Source organism: Pteronotus mesoamericanus, unplaced genomic scaffold (genome assembly GCF_021234165.1).
Source record: "Pteronotus mesoamericanus isolate MK-2021 breed Mesoamerican mustached bat unplaced genomic scaffold, CSHL_Meso_final contig_90, whole genome shotgun sequence".
NCBI lineage: Eukaryota > Metazoa > Chordata > Mammalia > Chiroptera > Mormoopidae > Pteronotus > Pteronotus mesoamericanus.
Window position 1 is genome coordinate 22,549,244 of NW_026555277.1, and position 22,649 is coordinate 22,571,892.

The 22,649-nt window shown below is 39.6% G+C and overlaps 1 protein-coding gene across 1 annotated transcript; it reads left to right on the forward strand.

The window, feature by feature from the left end:
• Nucleotides 1-2,238: 2,238 nt before the first annotated feature.
• KCTD18 (potassium channel tetramerization domain containing 18) lies at nt 2,239-22,360 on the forward strand. Its single transcript, XM_054586214.1, has 7 exons — nt 2,239-2,349; nt 4,729-4,962; nt 6,287-6,498; nt 8,672-8,865; nt 9,948-10,042; nt 17,861-17,963; nt 21,148-22,360. Exons 2-7 carry the CDS (start codon nt 4,803-4,805, stop codon nt 21,632-21,634), a joined length of 1,251 nt encoding a protein of 416 aa, XP_054442189.1. The 5' UTR covers nt 2,239-2,349; nt 4,729-4,802; the 3' UTR covers nt 21,635-22,360.
• Nucleotides 22,361-22,649: the final 289 nt, after the last annotated feature.

A 22,649-nucleotide genomic window follows, 5' to 3' on the forward strand; every position in this document is an offset into this window, starting at 1 on the left:
GTGAGAAGTGTGTATGTGTGTGTGTGTGTGTGTGTGTGTAGAAGAAATTTTTACCTGGTTAGTAATTTGTCTCTGTTTATTTTTTTGTTGTTCAAAAGTGTTTTAAAACATAGTCAAATGTATCAATTTTATTTATTGCATCTGAATTTTGATACATACTTAGAAAGTCTTTTCCTACATCAAGCCAAAGAGAAAAATCATGCATATTTGCGTCTAGGCCTTACATGGTTTCATCTTTGACCTTTATGTCTGTGGTCCACTTGGAGTTTATTCTTTATTATAGTGTGAAAATTGGGTCTCATTTTATCATTCTCCAAATGACAAACCAGTTGTCCTACCAATATTTATTAAATTGCCCATCTTTTCCCAAGTAATTTGAGATACCACGTTTATTACGTATCAAATTTCCATTTGTATTTGGATCTATTTCTGGGACTTTCTATTTTATTCCACTGGTCTTTTAGTCTGTTCGTCCACCGGTACCATGAGTAAAAAAACAAACCAGATTTATAGTTATTTTAATGACTGGGAGGGCTAGCTTCCCCTCATAAACTTTTTTTCCCCTTGTTTTCCTGGCTATTTTAGCATTTTTGTTTTTCCATATGAATTTTAATGTCAACTTGTTTGGCTCCATAAAAATCTTGTTGGTATTTTTATTGGTATTTGTTAAATTTATAAGTTAACTTAAGAGACAACTGATATCTTTACATTATGGAATGTCTTCCCATTTATTGAAGTCCATTTTTGTATCTTTCAGTGAGCTTTAAAGGTTCTCATTTAAGGTTTGCACATTTCTTAATAACTTCATTCTGAAACATTTTACTATTGTATTCTCTATCTTCAGGGTACAAAGTAACTGCATCCATGAAATCTATCTTATTGACTCTGCTATTTATATCTATAATTATTTTCCTTATTTTTTGTTTGCTTGGTCTACTTGTACTAAAAGTGACATATTGAAGTTTCCTACTACTAGTGTATTTATATTAATGTTTCTTTGCATGTCCTATAATTTTTTGCTTTATAAATGTATTGCAGGATCCTGGTTGGGCAGCTGGGTTGGTCCCAATATGCCATGTTTGTGGATTCAGTCCCGCGTCCGCGTCAGGGGACATAAAAGGATCAACCAATGAATCCATAAATAAGTGGAACAACAAATCTATGTTCCTCTCTAAAAATTAATCAATAAATAAAAAAATTAAATGTGTTGCTATTTGGTGAATATAATTCATAACTATTACGTTATCATTGTGAATTACAACATTAAACCAGGCGTCAGGGACATTGCCATATTCAGTCCTTCACTCCTAGTGAACAAACTTTCCATCTCTCACCTGGCTATTAATATCTGAGGTAGGTGGTTTTACCTGTCATTGGTATATTCCCTTCTAAGACCCATGGGAATTAGGAACCAATTATAGTGGAACCTTGGTCCTCCAACTTAGTTTGCTCGGGAAGGCTCTTCAAGGAACGATTTCCTCCGAAACCGAATCAGTTTTTTGAACTGAATTGTTCTAGATGAGAGACTTCGGAGAACCGAGGTTTGACTGTATTATGGACTTTGGGAAAGTACCTTGAAAATAGGACTGTGTTTTATTCTTGAAATACCTAGCAGTCTTTTGTATAAGGTGGGGTGCAGCTGGAAAATGAAAGAATGCTTTTGGGGTTATTGTTAATAGGAATTCAATAGTGCATGCAAAGGACTTGGAAGAATGTCAGGTGTACAAAAGTGTTCGATAAATAATTTGCTCCTGCCTCAATTTTTCTTGCTGTGAATAGGGTTGTCTCCCAGATTAAACAAGAATATTCTGTGTGAAACAGCTTTGTAAACTCCCAACACTATCCAAATGGACTCATCTCAGTGCAATATATTAAGAAATTTTAGCAGCAAGCAGCCGTGTGGCGGGAAGGGCTCTCACCTGGGGGTGCGAAAACCTAACCCATCGTAATTCTTATCACTCATGAAATGACCCCAGACAGTCGCAACTTCAGTGTTCTTTTCTTCATATTTAGGAGCACCGCTGAACGGCCTTGGCGTCCACTCCGTGTCTCTTTGCCGGTCTTTTCTTTGCAATGGCAGGCGGTGACTGCGCGCCCGGCGGGACCAGTCCTGAGGCGGAACGCAGACTGGGCGGACCAGTTCGGGGGCGGGGCGCTGGCTGGGTGGGACCAGTAAGGGGGCGGGGCAGGGCGTGTCCCGGACGCCAATGCGGGGCCGGGCCGGCCCGCACGGGGGCGCTGCTGGAGCCGCGCTGCTTCAAGAGTTGCAGGGCCGAGGAGGAGGCGCTCGCTTCCGAGTGGGGGCCCCGCAGTGTCCGGCGGCCGCGCCGAGGGCCGGGCTGGCCGCAGGTCAGTCTGGGAGGCTGCCTACCCGGTCTCGCCAGTGCGGAGATCTGGGCTCCGGGTGGGCCGGGGGCCCGGGAGGCGGCAGGGCGCCCCGAGAAAGGGCCCGCGCCGCGCCGATAACACAGGCGGCCGGGACTGCGGGATCGGGCTTGGGGCCGATTCACTGGTCGCCGGGCCGCGGGGAGACTCCTGCGCCGCTCTCTGGTGTCCCAGCCCCTTTCATCCCACCTCGTGGGAGAAGCGCGAATTCCTTGAGCAGCGCTTCTCCAAGTGGGTCCGCGGGCAGACTACCGACCCCTCACACTTTCTGAACCGGACCTCGTGCCGTGGCCCGGGAATCTGCATTTCAGCAGGCATTCCTGATGGTTTTGATATAGCGGGTCACAGAACCTCACTTTGGGGACACTTCCCCAGAGGGCAGGGCACTTCCGACACAGTAGGACGCCCAAGTGGATGCATTTGAGTATGGGGCGCTGTGACTGGACTTGAAACGGAGGTGGTCCTCTGCCTTAGGAGAGACTGATTGAGGCAGGGGTTATGTGTTAAACCCTCGCACTGAGGGTGCTGCTGTGCTCCTGTGATGCTCGGCGTGCAGTGCCCGCGTCAGGAGCCTTGGGGAGGGGTTGGGCGTGAAGCAGTGCTGAAGGAGGCAGTGTGGGGTGCAGCAGGAAGAGCTTGGAGTTAGTCCTGCTGACCAGGGTTGGAGCTGTCTGCATCCCTTGCTAGCGGGGCAGCGTTAGTACAGACCCTGCACACATCGTTCTATTTCTTTCCCCAGTATTCTCATCTGTCAATAGGCGCAGTAGGTCATATCCAATAGGGCTTTTGTGTGAATTAGGTAACGTCTGCCAGCTGTCTCCTACAGCGGGAAGCACATAGTAAGCACTCAGTAAATGGGAATTATTAAGAGTGACACAGGCCCTGCCTTCCAGGGGCTTACACTCCACCAAACTAGAGATTAAACCAGTGAGGTAAAATGTAGGCAGAGGTATAAAGTGTATTTGAGAATTGTGCAAAGATTCTATCTTGGGGGTGACTGGGAAGGCTATGCAAGTAGTGAGATTTGTCTGGGCCTTTGAAGAATACATAGGATTGCAGGGAGTTGGGAACTGGGGCGGCATGCACCAGTTGTCTCCTGTGCCTCAAAGGTGGTTCTCTCACCTGGATCATTGCAGGGCTGCTCCCAGGACCTATAGGTAGCTCAGGAAGGCACGTCCGTAAGTGGTGTTGGAAAGCTGGGTCACTGATCTATAATAGTTTCTGTCAACTGGCCATGTTTGACACACACGGTTTTCCTCAGACTAATGGTCTCCTTCCCCCTTTTCACTGGAGACTGGAAAAATTGGGGCATCTATGAAAGGATCTGAACTGATCACATAGTAAAAGTGAATTGCCATGGATACAGTTGAGGCTCTTGGCTCATTTTACACTTGCTATGGAATGTGTAGATGTGGTGGATCTTAACTTGGGAGTATTTTTTTTCATCACAGGATTGTTTTAGGTTACATAGAAATGCCACAATCACCTGTGGTTCATCCATTCCCAGGACTGGTTAAGAAGTTAAGTTCTTAAAACTGCTCGAAAGCTTCAGCCATTTTAAAGTGAAGAAGTCAGGTGACTTAGAGATGTTATTTGTTGTTCTTCTGGACCAGTCTGGCAACTGGCATGCATAGGATTCTGATCTCAGTTGGTAAATTATATCTTCCTTAGTTACGTAACTTAAGAATTACAATAACCATTTTTATTGTAATAATTTCTGTTCTTTTGTCTCCAGAGCCAATATCAAATCCCTAGTATACACCTTATGGTAAAATTTATATCATTATAGGTAATATTTATTAAGTACTGACTTTGAGCCACAGACCGTTCTGTATGCTTTTTATATGTTTTGTCAATTATTCCCCTGATAGTCCTTGGAGGTAGGCACCATCCCTATATCCATTTTGTAGATGAGGACAGGGGTAGAGGAAGACGAAGTGTTTGCCCGAGGTCCCAGAGCTAGTAAGTGACGGAGCCTAACAGCCTCATCCCATGGTGCACGTGTCCTCTGCAGTCTAGCTAGCTCCCTCAGACTTACTGTAATTTAAAAAGATACGGGAATATTCAAGGTCATAAGCACATCCCACTGTTGCAGTACATATGATAGGCAATACATAATTTAATTCTTTAGACAGTCATCTCAACAGCTATGATTTAGCTGGTAATAGTCTGAGCCAAAGTTTTCCAGATTCTCAGCATATCTCAAACTTCTTTCGTGTTATAGAAAATCCTTCAGTTCGATATTGCCAGTGCTGAAAAACTTATTTGAAATAACATTAGAATGTATTTATTTTATTATCTATTGTTGGAAATGTCAGTGGTGATTGTCCTTTGTTTTTACAGAGGGGGACCAGGACCACTATTGTTCTGCAGTTTCTGAAAGTTTCGAGGGAAAAATTCAGGTGTCGGTAGGTGCAATGGAAGGCCACAAGGCAGAAGAAGAGATGTTAGATATTCTTCGACTGAACGTGGGTGGCTGTATTTACACAGCCAGGCGTGAGTCCTTGTGCCGATTTAAGGACTCCATGCTGGCATCCATGTTCAGTGGTCGTTTTCCTCTAAAAACAGATGAATCAGGTAAATGTCTACTATCTGTAAGCGTGATCACGAATATTCATTAAAATAGGAGTCTAGTTTAAATCCCTTTTGATTTTCCTAATTACAAATATTAGGTTAGTTTACTAATTGGTGGGACCATTAGGACTGAATGGAGATTTATTAAATACCAGTTTCTAGAATCTGTGATGGTCTTGCTGAAAGTTGACAAAAAAGTGAGAGTGTGTGAAGGCCAACCAGGACCTAATTATAGGGATTAATGATCTTTTGAAAGTTGTTACATTCATGAAATTCCTTGGATAAAGGTATTAAGGCTGATTTCTTTTTGGGGTTTTCAAATAAAAAAATATGTGTCTCTGGAAAAAGTAGTTGCCCTCAAAACTAACAGCGTAGTCATTGTTCGTGTAGTTAGTGTTAAACCCGTCACCTGGTCTAGCTGGAAGTAAGGCTTTTTGCACTTCTTAGAGGTTCCGGGGCTCATGGAACCCATTCGTGCTTCTGTGTTAGACGGAAGGGACTGAGGGGTCATGAGCATGAGAGGCTTTTAGTAAACCCTGGGTCTTGAGAGATTGCTTTGCCTGCTGAATGGCAGTAGAAAGCATGGCAAACTCCCTGATGGCTGGTGCCCAGGGCTTGTCCATCTAGACAGAAAGGTTGCTGGTAAAAGATGGTAAGCAAGAGATTGAATTATTTGCCTGTCCCCAAGTTTTACTTTCTTAATATCTTAGTTTTTAAACTAATCAAGGGAGAAAAGGAATTACTGAGCAACCTCACACAGAAGTGTTTTTAAAATTCTGCTAAATGGCCTAAGAAAAACATTTTACCATAAAGTAGTACCAGCATAGCATTTGTTTTTTAAAGTTTAGATTTTCACAGTACAGAAGGACTAATCTAATAACTGCAAATACATGGCATGCCTGGAGCTGGGAACCCTGGGCTTCTATGTTAGTGCTACAAATCAATACAAATGCTGGACGTAGTAGCAAGTATCCTGCAAGCCCTCATTAGAGAGGAGCCATAGGCCTTTCCTGGCCCAGTGGGGCAGGAGTTAGGGGTAAGCTTCCATTTCTACCTGCAGTTTGAGGTCTCCATGGCTTTTGCATTGGCCATAGTGGGAATGTGGTCATTGCACCCAAAAATCCAAACGGAGCTCAGAGTACATGTTCCTACATGGTAGGTGAGAATGCAGCAGACCATCAAGTCTGACTAAACCTATATGAATACTAGATGTAAACTTTCTTGTGAGAAACATTTCTCCCTTGGCCTGATCTTAGGTTGACATGCTGAAATTTTGTCAATGGTCATATGTATCTGTGCAATTATTTTTGAACTAAATATTTTCTAGGGGCTTGTGTTATTGACCGTGATGGACATCTCTTTAAATACCTTTTGGATTATCTTCATGGAGAAGTTCACATTCCCACAGATGAGCAAACCCGCGTTGCTCTGCAGGAAGAGGCTGATTACTTTGGCATCCCTTATCCGTACAGCCTGTCTGACCACTTGGCCAATGAAATGGAGACATATTCTTTAAGGTCAAATATAGAACTTAAAAAGGTCTTGGCATTTTCTTCAGTTTTAAAATATATATATGTTTACATATATATATTTATTATGCACAAAGCAATGTGTATTATTTTGCATAGTCTGTGTTTTCACATAAACCAAACATGAGACAGTTTTACCTTGTAATTTTTGAAGACACATTTCTTAATGACTCCTGGTAATTTTTTAAGGCCAAAGTTCTATTTTAGGAAGGTGTGTTACTCAAAGGTTTATGGAGTTTATATTCTTCATTGAAGATTTAACACTTTTTGATGGCTATTTTATAGAACTGTTATTCTCTTGAAGTCTTTTTTTTTTTTTTTAAAGTTAAGAACAATACTATAGTATTTGAAGGTATAGTGGTATTTTGTTTAGTGAAATGGTTTTTTAAAAGAATGATCATAATGAGTAAAAGATTGTATAAAATCTCTTACCTGATGTACGCATGATGCTGTGTCCTTTCTGCACTCAAACCGGGGATAAAAGACTACAGAGTTGGGACTTCAAAAGATGAATGTTAACCCACCCCAACCTTCCAGTTAAGCTTAGTGAGTTTAGAGTTTGTCACTTAGTTGAAACAGTTTGATTAATTCACTTTGAGATCAGTAAATCTTTTTAAAGATGCTTCTACTTTAAATGACATTTTAAAGATCTTACTACTAACTTACCTATTTTTGCCTTATTGTTACATATTATGTTTGCTATTAATACCTTTGGACATCTAAGAAAAATATTTTTCCAAGATAATTGTTAATAGTGAAAACTGATCTGCATTGGTATGAATTCTTTGATTTGGATAGTAGTTTTAAAGAGAGCAGTCTGATGCTGTGGTTATTAGGAATAGAACGTAAAGAGAAAGTTGGTTTGGTTCCAGATCCCCTTCAGGAATTAGCATGATTGTATGGGTTCTGCCACTGGAGTTATTTATAAATTTGCCACATCTGCAGAACGGGGCTAAAAAAGCTTAACTGGAAGGTTGGGGTGGGTTAACATTCATCTTTTGAAGTCCCAACTCTGTAGTCTTTTATCCCCGGTTTGAGTGCAGAAAGGACACAGCATGCATACATTCATTCTATCTACCAACATGTTTATTTCAAATATTTTTGGCATATGGAGCAATGTTCTAGAGACTGTGTGGGGCACAAAGAAATACAACATATAATTCTTGTCCTTGAACAGTTTATAATATAGTTGTGAAAAGTGTGCAAGTAATAAAGTTAAAAGCCGATATAGGAGTTAGATAGAGATATTAAATGAACATACAAGACATATCAGGGTCCTATTTTCATTCACTGAGTCTGTAAATATTAATTATTTCCTTTGGGTCAGGCACTCTTTCGGGCACTATTCCAGGCACTTGGGATGTAACAGACAAAAAAAATTTTGTGCCTGTCCTTATGGTCCTCACAGCAATAATGATGCCATTTTCCCAGGGAAGGCCCTTGCCACCCCACCAGCAGCGCCCTCCCCCTCTGTGCCCCTGAGCACCTCGCAGGCTCATCTAGTAGCACTTATTTAATGACTGGCTTCTGCATTAGCTGTAAACTCTGCGAGGGGCAGGACCCTGTCTCTTGCTCACCATTGAACTTCCAGGGCCTTAGACAGTGCTCAGCACATAGTAGATACTTAATATTCAAGTGAATGAATAACTAGGTGGATAAGTGCCAAATGAGCTCAGACACTATGTATTGAGTTGTATATTCATATTTTGCAGTGTAAAAGAGCAACTTAAAATCTGCCAAATCCATGATTGGATTTGGATTTAAAAATAAGCATCAACCACGGGGCTAGTCAGTAAAAGATGAAAGGAAGATGGAGTCAAATGGGGAATTTGGGGGGAAATAAAGGGAAAAGTAAAAAGGTCTAACTCTTAGTTATTATGTAAAGGTTTTAATATTAAAAGTGATTTTGAAATAAAATGTAATTACCATGTGGAAAAGGATTCTCTAGATAAAAATATGCTGGGTTTTTGGGCGGTGCTTTTTTGTGATTTGCTCCCCACTCCAAATTCAACATATGCATGTTTGGTTTTTAAAGGCATAAAGACTAGTTATAATCTTTTTATTTCACTTACGACCAACTGAAATTGCAGCTATACATGAAAGTAACAGCAAATTAATTTTTTATTAAAAATTACTTTCCAGAATTAAATTCAAATTGATATGTATATATTTTTTTGCTCCAGGCTTTAACAGACTTCTGTGATTCGTATGGTTTAGTTTGCAATAAACCAACAGTTTGGGTTCTCCACTATCTTAACACATCTGGTGCCAGCTGTGAGAGTAGAATTATCGGTGTATATTCCACAAAAACTGATGGAACAGATGCTATTGATAAGCAGCTGGGAGGAAGAATTCACAGTAAAAGCATTTTTAAAAGGTATGTCCATATTTCCATATTTAAAAATGAAAAGGAACAAAATTAAGCCTTGGCCTTTTCTACGAGGTGTTACTGAATGGACCTTGTGGTTGAGAAGAAGAGACCATTGACACCTCTGCACGGGCAAAATGGGCCTTCAGAGCTGTCGAGATGGGCCTGCTGCCAGGGGAGTTATAATTAAGACCATTTCACACATATATAAACTATGAGCCATCTCTGTGGTCTGTTACTGTGCTTCTCAGCTGGGAGTGGACATCAGAATCCCCTGTGAGCCTTTATAAAGATAGAAAAGAAAGAAAAGCAAAGCCACGTGCCTGAGTTTCGACTGTAGTCTACAGGCAGGTGGACTGGCCAAGGAATCAGCAGGCCCTCTGAGTGGCCCAGGACTGGCCTGTGCCTTGATGCCTGTTCTGAGAAATGATGAAAGACTTCCCTGGTCCCTCCCAGCCTTAAAATTCTATCACTGTAACACGTTAAATTTTTAAGGGCGATTCTCTTAATATTTTCCCTGTAATCTTATTTATACTGGTCTATTCACTTAGCAAAATTAAAAAAAAACGATTCTCTGGGATATTGGATTGGGGCACATATTAATGACTAATGCATGATCACATGAGTTTGTTTTTTAGGTAATTAAATGTGTTGTCATTGTCTGAATTCATTACAGGCAGAGATGTTTCTATATAGGATATATAATCGCCTGCCAAAGTGCTAGGAAAGTTTTAGTCAAAGTTGAGTCTTTCTAACTTTACTGGAGTTAGGTGGTTTTTTTTAGAAAAGTTATTTTAAAGATTTGTTGATTTGTTTGCATTGTCTACATTGTGAAATTAACAACAACTTTACAACCATAAAAGAGATCAAATGTAGGTTAGTATATTCATATAGTATATTATACTCATATAGTATATACTAATATATATGTGTGCTTAAAGGTCACAGAACAAACCTTTTCCTTAATGAATAAGCACTTACTGTCTATTAGCCATACACACACACACACACACACACACACACACACACACAGACACACACACATTTATACCTAGGTAGTATATTTTCATTACCTTTTGCAATATTTCTAGAGAGGCGGGAAATAATGTTCAATACATTTGGAGCTATTATTCAGTAGCAGAATTGAAGAAAATGATGGATGCTTTTGATGCCTGGGAAGGAAAAGGTACTGTACCATTCTTTTATTTCATGGCAGAAGGTAGACTTATCCTTAGTAAGACAAAGTACCTTAAATGAGAATTTCTTTTTTCAAGAAAGTATTTTGTGTGTATATGTACGTGGGCCCAGGTATTTGTCATGTCATGGTAATATTGCAATAATTTACTTATAAATCGTTAAACCTGATGAGTTGCTTGATATTATTAATAGTTTATAATCCAGTAACCTAACTTATGCTTCTCTTAGTTATGCTTATTTAGTTCAATTAAACAAGACTTTACTTAGCACCAACTGTGTATCTAGCATTGTCCTAGGAACTATGCCTCTAAATTAAGCATAAAATGTATAATAAAAAAAAAAGAGAGAGACAGAGGAAATGAAAATAATGCTGGGTAAAAGGTCTAAAGAGCCCTTATAAAACAATAAAATAATCTTTAAATGCACATTTGGAAATGTGGCCATTTTTACCAAACTGCTTATATGAGAGTTGGTAATAATAATGCTGTTTAATATCCAGTGTGATAATGTATTTTACATTCAGTATCCCAATCCTAAAATAACCTTCTATGCTATTTACCATTTTATTGATGAAGAAACTGAATCTCAGAGAGACCATGCCACTTGCTTAAGGATCATGGAGGATTAACTGTTTTATGCCCAAGTTATTTTTTCCCCTTAATTAATAAGCATTTATTGAGTGTTAAGTGCAGGTGCTATACTAAATTTTAAAAATGGGTCCAAAGATAAATAGCATACATCTCAGCCCTTAAATGATTTTAAAAGGGCTGATAGAAACACTGATGGCCACTCACGTAAAACTGAATAAAAGGAGTAAAAGGGGGCTTTAAGAACTACATCAGCTGTTCCTCCTTTAGGCGGTGTGCTAGTGTTAACATCCACCGTTCCTTCTTTTCTCATGTTTGCCTCTGCCACTTTTGTTCTTTTGTCTTTCCTTTTCATACCCCTCAAGCAGACAGGATGAAGTATAATAAAAGACGTGCTATTCTCTTTAAGCTTATTATTTTAGATTTAGTTGACTTTGAGACACTTGGATTTAAGTTGAGGAACAAACCTCATGGTGTTCTGTGTCTTCTTTTGTGCCTCTGGGCTGGCGGGCTGCCCAGGAGGCTTTGGGAAGGCCTGGCTGGGCTTCTTTCTCTACTGACTTAGGAAGCTGCGGCAGAGAGCTGGGGTCCCTGACTTTTACAAAGTGTGCAGCTACTTTTAACGTTTTAGAAGGCATGTAATGGAGTATCATTATTATTTAATAAAGTTCTGGAAGGTCTGTGGAAAAGCCATAAGGCAGGAAACAGAAGTAAGAGAAAGACCAGTTGGAAGGAAGAAGAGTGCTATTGTTATTTGTGGACAACATGTCTTTTTAGAAAACTCAAAAGAATCAAATAAAGATATTTAAATGATGAGTTGAGTAGACTTAAGTAGCTGGGTACAATATATGTAAACAAAGAGCAGCTTACTTGTGATAAATTAGAAATTATAGGAGGAAATCTCATTATAACAAGAACAATAAATAAAACAAAAAATAGCTAGGACTTTCCTAAGAAATACTTGAGTGTTTTATGAATAAAATTGCTAAAATGTACTTATCCATTGATCTATTTATATAAAAAAAGAAGACATGAAAATTATGATGAGGCATATGATGGTCCTGAATGGGAAATCTGAATACTACAAAGATTTCAGTTCTTCCTAGATTACATTGTAAGTTTAACACAATTCGTACTAAAATATCAGTAGGACTCTTTGGGAATCTTGAAGTGATTCTAAAATTCCTTTGAAAGAATAAACAGGTTAAATAGCCAAGAACATTTTCGGAAGTAGAGGTCATGAGAAGAATGACTATAACTCTGTTTGATAGTAAAACATGCTATGGATAATGATAATAAAAACCACGTTTCTGGTATAAAAATAGATGCAGAATTCAATAGTAAACCCTAATAAAGTTATAAGAATAAAAGTACTATGTAATAAGAAGGTCACATGGTTGATTGACTAAATAGCAATGAAAAAAGACATTATTTAATAAGTAATTGAGAAGTATGTTTGAGAAAAAACAACTTTAACCTTGCATCATTTATCAAAATGATCCTGAGTATATTTATAAATGAAAAACGAAACTATAATAAACTAAAAGGGAATTTAAGCAAAAAGTTGATTTCTTCATAGGGAAAGAAATGATAAGCTTAAAATAAATAATTAAATCAATAAATTCAATTACATAATATTTAAAGTATTTAAAACATAACATTTAAAACAAAAAATAAAATTAAAAGACTAATAAAAACTAGGACAAATAATGTTACATTAACTGGAAAAAGAATAGCCTTAATAGAGAGGATTTATTTTAATTGATTAGAAAATCAGGCCGGGCTGGTGTGGCTCAGTGGCCTGAGAGCTGGCCTGTGAACTGAAAGGCTGGTGGTTCAACTAACAGTCAGGCCACATGCCTGGGTTGTGGGCCAGGTGCCCAGCTGGAGGTGTGCAGAGGCAACAAATCCATGTATTTCTTGCACCTCAATGTTTCCCTCCCTCTTTTTTTCCCTCCCTTCACCTCTCTCTAAAATAAATAAATAAAATCCTTTAAAAAAAAAAGAAAAAATCAAATCCATTCCTACTACAAATTAATGTGCAGCGTTCATTAGCATAAAATTCCCAAAAAGAAAACATGTGGCAGGAGGTTCAAACTCATTTTTTATCAATGAAATGTTCATTAAATGACAACTCTTATTTGTGTGCCAGGTTGGTAAAGATCTCATACATTCTTGGCAGGAGTAAAAATTATTACTTTTTTAAAAAAGTAATCAGTACATATCAATTGCATCAAACTTGTTTGTATTCTTTGACCTAGGAATTCTACTTCTAGGAGTCTACCTTAAGGACATAATCAAATGCAGAAAAGACTTAAGAACGGAGATATTCAATTAAGCATTACTCATTATAGATAAATAAGAAGAATCTGAATTTTTTTCATTTTTAATTATATTTTATTGATTATGCTATTACAGTTGTCCCAATTTTTCCCCTTTTGACCCCCTCCACCCAATACCCCCCACTCCCGCAGGCAATCCCCACACCATTATTCATGTCCATGGGTCATATGTAGGTTCTTTGGCTACTCCATTTCCTATACTGTACTTTATATCTCCATGGTTATTCTGTAACTATTTATTTGTACTTCTTAACCTCCTCACCTCTTTACCCATCCCCCCACACCCCCAATCTGGCAACCATCAAAATGCTCTCTTTCCATGATTCTGTCTGTGTTCTTCTTGTTTCCTTAGTTTGTTTCTGAGGCTCATTGTTGATAGATACTTATTGCCATTTTATTGTTTATAGTTTTGATCTTTTTCTTTTTCTTAAATAAGTCCCTTTAACATTTCATATAATAGTGGTTTGGTGATGATGAACTCTTAGTTTTTTCTTGTCTGGGAAACTCATTATCTGCCCTTTGATTATAAATGATATCTTTACTGAGTAGAGCAATCTTGGCTATAGTTCCTGCTTTTCATGACTTTGAATATTTCTTGCCAATCCCTTCTAGCCTGCAAAGTTTCTTTTGAGAAATCAGCTCACAGTCTTATGGGAACTGCTTTTCTCTTGCTGCTTTTAAGATTCTACCTTTATCTTTAACCTTTGGCATTTTAATTATGATGTGTCTTAGAGTGGACTTCTTTGCATCCATCTTGTTTGGAACTCTCTGTGCTTCCTGGACTTGCATGTCTATGTCTTTCACCAAATTAGGCAAGTTTTCTTTCATTATTTTTTCAAATAGATTTCTTGCTCTTTCTATTCTCCTTTTGGCACCTCTATGATGTGAATGTTGGAATGCTTGAAGTCCCAGAGGCTGCTTGCACTATCCATGTTTTTTTGTTGTTTTGATTGGTTGTTTTTTGCTTCCTTATGTTTCAAATTATTGATTTGACTCCTGGCTTCATCCACACTACAGTTGTTTCTCTCTAAATTGTTCTTTATTTCAATTAGTGTATCCTTCCTTTCTGACCAGATCTTTATGCTATTGATGTCCTCACTAAGTTCCCTGAATATCCTTATAACCAGTGTTTTAAACTCTGCATCTAATAGATTGCTTATCTCCATTTTGATTAGCTCTTTTTCTGGAGTTTTGATCTGTTCTTTCGTTTGGGCCATATTTCTTTGTCATCTCATTTGGCAGCCTTCTTGTGTCTTTTTCTATGTATTAGGTAGAGCTGCTATGACTCCTTGTCTTTGTAGTGTGGCCTAATGTAGTAGGTGTCCTGTAGGGTCCAGCTACACAGTCTCCCCTATCACCCAAGTTGGGCACTAGATGTATGCCCTTCGTATGGGCTGTGTACACTCTCCTCTTGTAGTTGTGCCTTGGCTGCTGTTGGCAGGTCAATAGGAGGGATTTACTCAGGCCAGTCAGCTGCAAGGATTGGCTGTGACCACTGACCACCATCCTCTCCCCACTGGAGGATCAGCTGTGCAGAGGCAGGGTTGTGGTGCTCCAACATGCTATATAGCTGTCTATAGCTGTCCACTGGGTGCACTGGTCCAGGTGGTGCAGGCCAAGGTCAGTCCCCACCTGTGTTCTGCCTGGCGCAACCCTGCATGAACTATAAAGCAATCTGCAGATGGCTGCTACTTGTTCTGGGCTTGGTGGTTCCCAGGTGAAACTGAACTGTGTTCCAAAGCTGGTTGCTGCTGGTGTGGGGCCTGAGGTACCTTAGTAAGAAGTATAGAGGCTGGGGGCTCACTGAGGCCAGCTGTTGCTTGTTTGAGAGGATTTAGGAAGTTGTGAAGCATGAGCTAAGACCAGCCATTCATATGGAAAAGCCACTGTTAACAGTTTGGGTGGGCCTGTAAGTTGGGTGGGATGGAGTCTCAGGGGATCTCCGGGGTGGGGAGAACAGTGTTAGCCAGGTTGATGGAGTCTCAGATATGGCACCTGCCTGCTGGTTCTGTGGCTCTGTGGGAGGAGGGTTCAGAAGAGGGACAGTGGCCTCTGTCTACCTTTCTGTGTGGGATAAAGCTGTCCTCCAGCTCTTGACTTGATGCCAGACACTTTAGTTCCTCCCTGTTTGCCACTGGTGTGCCTTTCAAGCTGCTAACCTGGTGCTGGAGCTCAGAGGGAGTGAGTCTGAGTAAGTTCATGTGAGGGGACTTTAAGAGGAACTTCTTGGGACTCTAGAAGTTTCTTCCACTGACTCAGTCCCCAGTGGTTTTTCCAGCCAGAAGTTTTGGGGACCTGGCATTGGAATGCTGGGCTGGGGGTCCTGGTGTGGGACTTAGATTCCTCACTCTCAAGATATCTCTCCCGAATTTTTATCCACCACACATGGGTGCGGGACTAGACCATTCTGCATCTCTCCCCCTCCTACTTGTCTGGATGGATGTGGTTTCTTTAATTCTGTAGTTTTCAGACTTCCATTCAACTCGATTTCTGATGGTTCTGAGTGATGGTTGTTCTATAGTTTAGTTGTAATTTTGATGTGGTTGTGTGAGGAGGTGAGCTGTGTTTGTGTATGCCTCCATCCTGACCAGAATCTTCTAAATTTCAATAATAGAGGGTTAAATACATTTTGGCATATCCATGGGATAAAATAGCTATTTAAATTATTTTGAATAACTTTTTACATAGATCAGTGATTTTCAGCTGGTGTGCCACAATAATTTTTAAACCATGCAATACCTGACTATTTAGTCAGGGACACTGACCTCTTTTCCCTTAGATTATTGTATTCAAAAAATGACAATAGCCAACACAACAATAGCCATCTGAATGAATCAAAATTATACCTATTATTTTATCAGATTGGCAAAATATATATATTTTTTGGTGTGCTGCAGAATTTTAGTAATTAGTTTATGTGTGCCATAAGATGAAAAAGTTTGAAAATTCCTGCTATAGATGAATGCTCATGATAAAAAAAGAAATGGTCAAAAACAAGAAAGAAAATTATATGTCAAGTGTGTTTCATTACGTGCATATCATATGAATAGAAAAAAGACTAGAATGAAATACATCAAAATAACATAAATCATGGTTTCTAATTTTAGGATTAGAAGTGATTTTGATTTTCTTATATATACTTTTCTATATTTTCAGAGTTTTATACAATGAATATGAATTACTTTATAGGCAGGAAATAAGTGGAAGTTTTAAAAACAAATAGTGGTATATCCATACAATGGAATACTACTTAGCATAAAAAAATGATCACTGATACATATATCAACAAGGATGAATCTTCAAAGCATCAAGCTAAAGAAGCCAGACACAAAAGATTACATACTGTGTGATTCCATTTATATGACACTCTGGAAATGACAAAACCAGGACCTTTTGGGGGGCGATAGAAATGTTCTATTTTGACTGTGCTTTGGCTACATGACTGTATGCATTCATCAGAAGTCATTGAACTGCGTACCTTAAAAAGGGTGAATTTTATTTTCTGTAAATTATATATGAATGAATGTGACTGAGAAAAAAAAACCCTTAATAGATGAGATTTGGGAATGTTTTTGTAGCACAAGTAGGTTTGGGAGCATTATAAAGCAGTTCCAGAAAGTTACTGTCTTAAAATGAGGTTCAGAGAGTTCTTCAAGAATTGGACATACCTATTATATGTAATAATTTACATATTCAGCTTGCTAAGTTGTGTATTATTACCAGACCTTTAATGATAAAAAAGAAGATACTGAATCCCTTGTTGAGACTTCACTGTTATTTTTTTAATGCCAAACAATTTTTGTTCAACATTTTAAGCTTTTCTTTATGAGTCTATATATAAGTTTTTATGGTTGTTTTTAAAAATTGAGGTGAAATTCACATAACAGAATTAAAGTATACATTTCAGGGACATATATGGTATTGACAATGTTGTGTAACTACCACCCCTCTCTAGTTCTAAAATGTTTTCATCACCCCAAAAAGAAGCCCTTTACCCATTAAGCAGCTACTTCTCATTCGCCTCTGCCCTTAGCCCCTGGCAACCTCTAGTTTGCTCTCTGTCTCAATGAATTTGCCTCTTCTGGATATTTCTTATAAGTGAAATCATATGATATGTGACCTTTGTGTCTGTCTTCTCTCACTTAGCATAATGTTTTTAAGGTGCATAAGAATACATTTTCAGCTTTAAATCAGAAACATATCAGGTTTAAAAATGGAAATGAATTTGACTGGCATTTTGGCCTAACATATTGACTCAGATTATTCTTGTTGGAAAAGGCAGTCCTAGGGTAGCAGTATCTCATATGCACATAGCGGTTGCCTCTTACAGAATGGTTCCCGAAGTTTACCTGATTTGATGGTCACAGCAACCCAGTAAAGTAGACAGGACAAGTGTTAGAACCCCCACTGTCCAGTCCTTACACTGCTATCAACACTGGCTTACAATAAAGGTAACTAACTCTCCTGAGTGCTGAGCCTGTGCCAGGCCCTGTCCTAAGCAGTTAACATTTATTTATTCACTTAATCATCACAATAATCCTATGAAGTATGTATTATAATTGTCAACATTTTGCAGATGAGGAAATTGAGGCACAGATAGGTTAGATAACTTTCCTAAGGTCATGTGACTAGCAAGTGACAGTGGAAATTCCGACCCGGGTGGTCTAAGCTCCGGAGCCTGCCCCCAGCAGCCCGCACACTCTCAGCTGCGCAGGGCCCCGAGGAGACCTGCCCAGGGAATTTGTGGACACATCTCCCTGCATCACGTGGGAGGTGTGAACCTCAAACTCTCTTTCTGGCTTATGTTATACGAAACAATGTTTCTGGACATGTTGCAGTGGACAAAGGGTCTCTTAATTATGTCTTTCTATCTTCCAGGTGTTAGCTACTGGCGGGTACCTCATGAGCTGATAGAATGTTGGACTCTGGAAGAGCGGCCTTTACTTGGGAGCCTGCGTCACATGGCCCCAATTCGAAAGAGGTTATCTGTGCTTTGTTGATGTTTCTTGATTTTTTTTTTTATCTGTGACCTATATTTTTACTGCCTTTATTGGGGAAATGAACAATAGTTTTTGACCTTACTAAGTTTATTAATCACCTAGGTGAATATTCTGCCTTACTCCCAAAATATAAATCTTGATAAATTCAAAGTTACCAAAACTATGTAAAAAGTGCAAATCATTCTTTAAAACTGGGTTACAGTATGTTACTTTAGGGAGACTGTGATTTTAATAGCACTAATGGGCACAGCGGGAATGCTGTGGTAAGTAGTTTTCCCCACAAACGTGAAATCTAGGCTTCATTGGCAAGAGTCAAAACATGTGTTTATTAGACTTTATATTTGAAGTTTTTCCTGACTTATTCTGAATTCCTTTTCCTCTCATTGCCACAAATGACATTTTAATTTAATGGTATTTTCTTGTGTTCTATAAAATTATTAGCACTAATTTCACTCCACATGTGTGTCTTTCACTGTGCTTTAAATACATTTAAAAATCATCTTCCTTTTTTTAGTCCCAGAATTATTCATGGCTTTCAGATGATCCGATTCCTTGGTCTTCTGCTCTAGAACTTGATTCAGTGCCCCTGTGACTTTCAGAATGCTCTCGTGCTTGTGTCCTCTGGATCTTTCTCAGAAATGCTGAGTTTATTCAGTTTTTGGTAGTTAATCATCTCTTGTTAGAGATATTTTTTCTTAAAGGACCTCATTTTGTTATCATTATTTATTTTGCCCATTGAACCTACATTTAGCAAATATCATTTGGGCCTAGAGTAGTGGTTCTCAGCTGGGGGTGATTTTGTCTCTCGGGGAATATTTGGCAGTGTTGGGAGACATTTTTGGTCACCACACTGTGGAACAGGGAATGCCACGGGCATCTAGTAGGTAGAAGCCAGAGACACTGTTAAATGTCCTAGAATGCACAGGGCAGCCTCCACAGCAAGGAGTTATGTGACCCAAAATGGCAGTGGTGCCAAGACTGAAAAACCTTGGTCTTGAGTCTAGTGAAAGATGTGGACAGAAAACAAAGCAGCAGAAGTGGTGTTTTAGAGACTCTTCTCTGTGTTCATTGTCTTTCCTCTGGGGTTTTATTAAGTATCATTTTTGATGTATCAACAGGATAATGATAATGATGACTTACAAGCACTGGTAAGGTCCCAAAGAACCATCTGATTCACCAGATAAAATTTATTTATGTTCAACAGAGTTTTAGGGCTTAATACATTATAGAGTAGTTCCCATTATCCATGGGGGATCCCTTTCAAGTCACCTAGTGGATGCCTGAAACTGCGGATAGTACCAAACCCTAGATATGCTTCTTTAGTTTCATCGCTTTTGAAGACTTGTTTTGGATAATATCCTTTCTCCTTAGTCCACTTAACTCTGCCTGAAATGTGGCAGCAGCTTCATCAGAAGACACAGCCTTCAGTAATTTTTACATGTTCCAGTGCAAACCTACTTCTGAATCAGCATAACCATCCCTTGCTTGCAATAAATGGCCTGTTGTCACTTGTTTCAGGGGATCCCTTGCTGAGGTCTTTACATAGGCTCAGTGCTTTTTGTCACAATGTGTTGCCGTCAGTTGGAACATGCTTTCTGTTCCTGTCTTCCACCCATCTTCACAAAGCATTTGACATGCGCTGTGACCCTAAGGTTTGTAGTTTGAGGTGTAACAACAAAGCTAGTACAAATTTATTTTTTCTTCACAATTTCATGGGTAGAAGATTCATTCTTCTACATACAATGATAGAAGATCTTAGCAACCGCAGTGTATGATGTTTTTGTTTTTCCTTTTTAAGTCAAGAAATTTCACTCTCTCCCTTCAAAGAAGAACTTTACAGCCCTTCTTTGGCATATACAAATTGCCAGCATTACTGCTCTTGTGTTTTGGGGCCATTATCAAGTAAAATAGTGTTACTTGCACACAACACTGCGATGTCATGGGAGCCGATCTGGTAATCGAGACGGCTGCTTCCCGCAGCGCGGATGTGCTGGACAGAGGGAGGGCTCCCGTCCCCGGTGGGGCGGGGGTAGGACACTGCAAGGTCTCATCACACTGCTCAGCATGGAAGGCAATTTGAAACTTACAAGTTATTTATTTCTGGAATTTTCCACTTAATACTTTTGGATCATGGTTGACTGTGGGTAGCTGAAACCATGGAAAGTAAAAGCAAGGATAAGGAGGGATTACTGTATTTGCATTCTTTACTACATGGGGCAATTTTAAAATCACCATGCTATTATCCCATTTCCAAGAATCAAAGTTCACTAGGTTCTGTTTGCCTTTGGAAACATGACAAGGCCAGGTGAGAGAGAGGCGGCCCGGAGGGTTGCGGTTAGACTTTGCGTGCAGGAGGTGGTCTTCACGAAGGGAAACTGGGGGCAGCAGTGGAAGGAACGGGCAGGTTTTTGACAGTGGTTGATAGTTTTAAAGTCATTTAAAGCAATGTCCCCCTTTTAGGGCTTTATAATGAAAGAAAAACTCATTTGGAATCTTTGAAGTTTTATCCACTACTCAAATTCAAAAAGTATCTAACTCTTCTATGGGTTTGACTGTTTTAGCAGTTTCCAAAATGTGTCCCGTAGAGTGCTAATTTTACTGGCTGCCAAAAGTATCTTTGCGGAATGACTGGGAACTATGACCCAACAAAGTGAAACAGGTGCCCTCGCTGTGCGCCTTCTCAGAACCTTTTGTGTATTCATATAGATGTTAACACTCCAAGAGGAGACTAAAATATGCAGCAGCATTTCTCAAGTTTATTTAACTGTGACCACCCCCCGCCAGTAAATCGCTTGAAATTACTGTTCTGGGAAAAGCAACTTGGGATATTTCTGGTTATACTCTGGATCACATTAGGATTTTTGGGAACAGAGTGTCATGTGGTTTAATTCTCATGTAACAACTCATCTCCAAATTTTAACATGTTGGTATTATATGTGATTTTAAAAGAGTGCCTGCTCAAGTTGAAACACTCTTTTATAAACTTGCTAACTCACTTACTCACCTTGGTGGGCGATGAGAAATGAGGTATGTTGATACTTACAAACCTCTTGACTCTAATTCTTCACGAAAGCCTTTTTGTTCACTGTAAAGGTGAACTTTAGAGATGGTTTCATGGGCTGCTGAACATGTAGCTGCTGACAGTGGCTGCTTCTGTGTTTGCAGGAGACTGACGGCGTTCGGCGACGAGGAAGAAGGTGTGAACTGTAAGATGGCTCCTAAGCCTGTCAGGTTTCTAGGGCCTTCCACCAGCACCCAGATTAAGGTCAAGAACTCGGCTGCAGTCAGGGTGTCTTCCACCAGTGCCCTTCAGGCCTGGTTGCCGGCCATGGCAAACCAGTCTTCGGGCGCGACGACAGCTCAGCGCTCTGCACTGCCGAAAGCCCCGTCCGCCGCGGGCGCCGAGGTACCCGGGCATTCCCCGGCTGCCCACGGGACGGGGAGCGCTGAAAACGGAGCCTCGCTGCCCCCCTCAGCCAAGGTTCTGCCCTCCGACAAGAAGGCCACCCCACACCGAGTGATCAAACTGAGGCGGACTCCCCTGTGTGCCCCCGGGCCTTCCCCGAGGCCCGGGGGCGCCGCAGCGCCGCCACCGGCCCAGGCGCCCACCTTTGATGTGCAGACCGAGAACTTGCAGGGCAAGGCTGATTGATGTCCTGTTTGCCTCCGGAGCTTCCAACCCGGGTGATAGGGTGATACGCATACGGGGCACTGTTGATGCAGGAGAGGTGAAAAGTTAATGGTTCTTTTTAGGATAATTATGAGAAAAATAAATTGTGTGATATAAGAATGGAGGAGGGGAGACTTTAGGTGGTTGAGGCTATAGTTACTTCTCATTTTCCCAACTTTTAAGTGATCATCTTCTATAGGCAATTTGAATTTCAGGTTTTTATTGTTTTGAATGGTTAATTGGTAGTAAGGCAACAAAACGGTGCAGAGAACATCACTACAGAAGTTTACTTTGTTGCTGAAATAAGTATAGACTTTAGGCACTTTTGTAATGTTACTCATTGAAGCCCAGGGACAGGAGTGACTTTGGGTTTAGATCTTCCTGTTTGGTGAAATAGCGAGCGTGATATTAATGCTTCCCTGAGCTATGTCACAACCGAGAGAGAAGAGAGAAAACATAGATCAAGGTGAACTCACTACAGGTTATTCCCAGTCGCAAAAGGCGACAGGAAAAGAAATGATAGGGAGGGGAAAAATGATAATAATTTGAGATCACACTTTGTCTTTTACTTAATTAAATTATTTTCTAGATTGGATTTTTTTTTACCTTCTTCCTTTAGATTTATTTATACATCACAAGATTTCTTGGGATAAGGACTATATAACATCTCTTTAGCCTAAATTGTTAAAATATTTTAATTTGAACAGCATAGTGTTGAAAGTACTTTGGAAAAGAGAAGTTACAAGTTTAACTTTTTAACTAAAGTTAAGTTTTGTTTTTCAGAAGTGACCGTTGCAAAGTCAGTCTGATTATACAATATGATTTTTATGCATAAAAGATCCACATAACTTGAATTTAATATTTTTAAACAGAATATTTTGATTAATCCTCTATTTTTCACAACTGTTCAGTTGTGTGTGTTTACGCATACATGTTACGTTTTACAATTGGATCACATGTTGCTGCCTTCAGTGGGTTAAAAATAAGTTCATAAAGC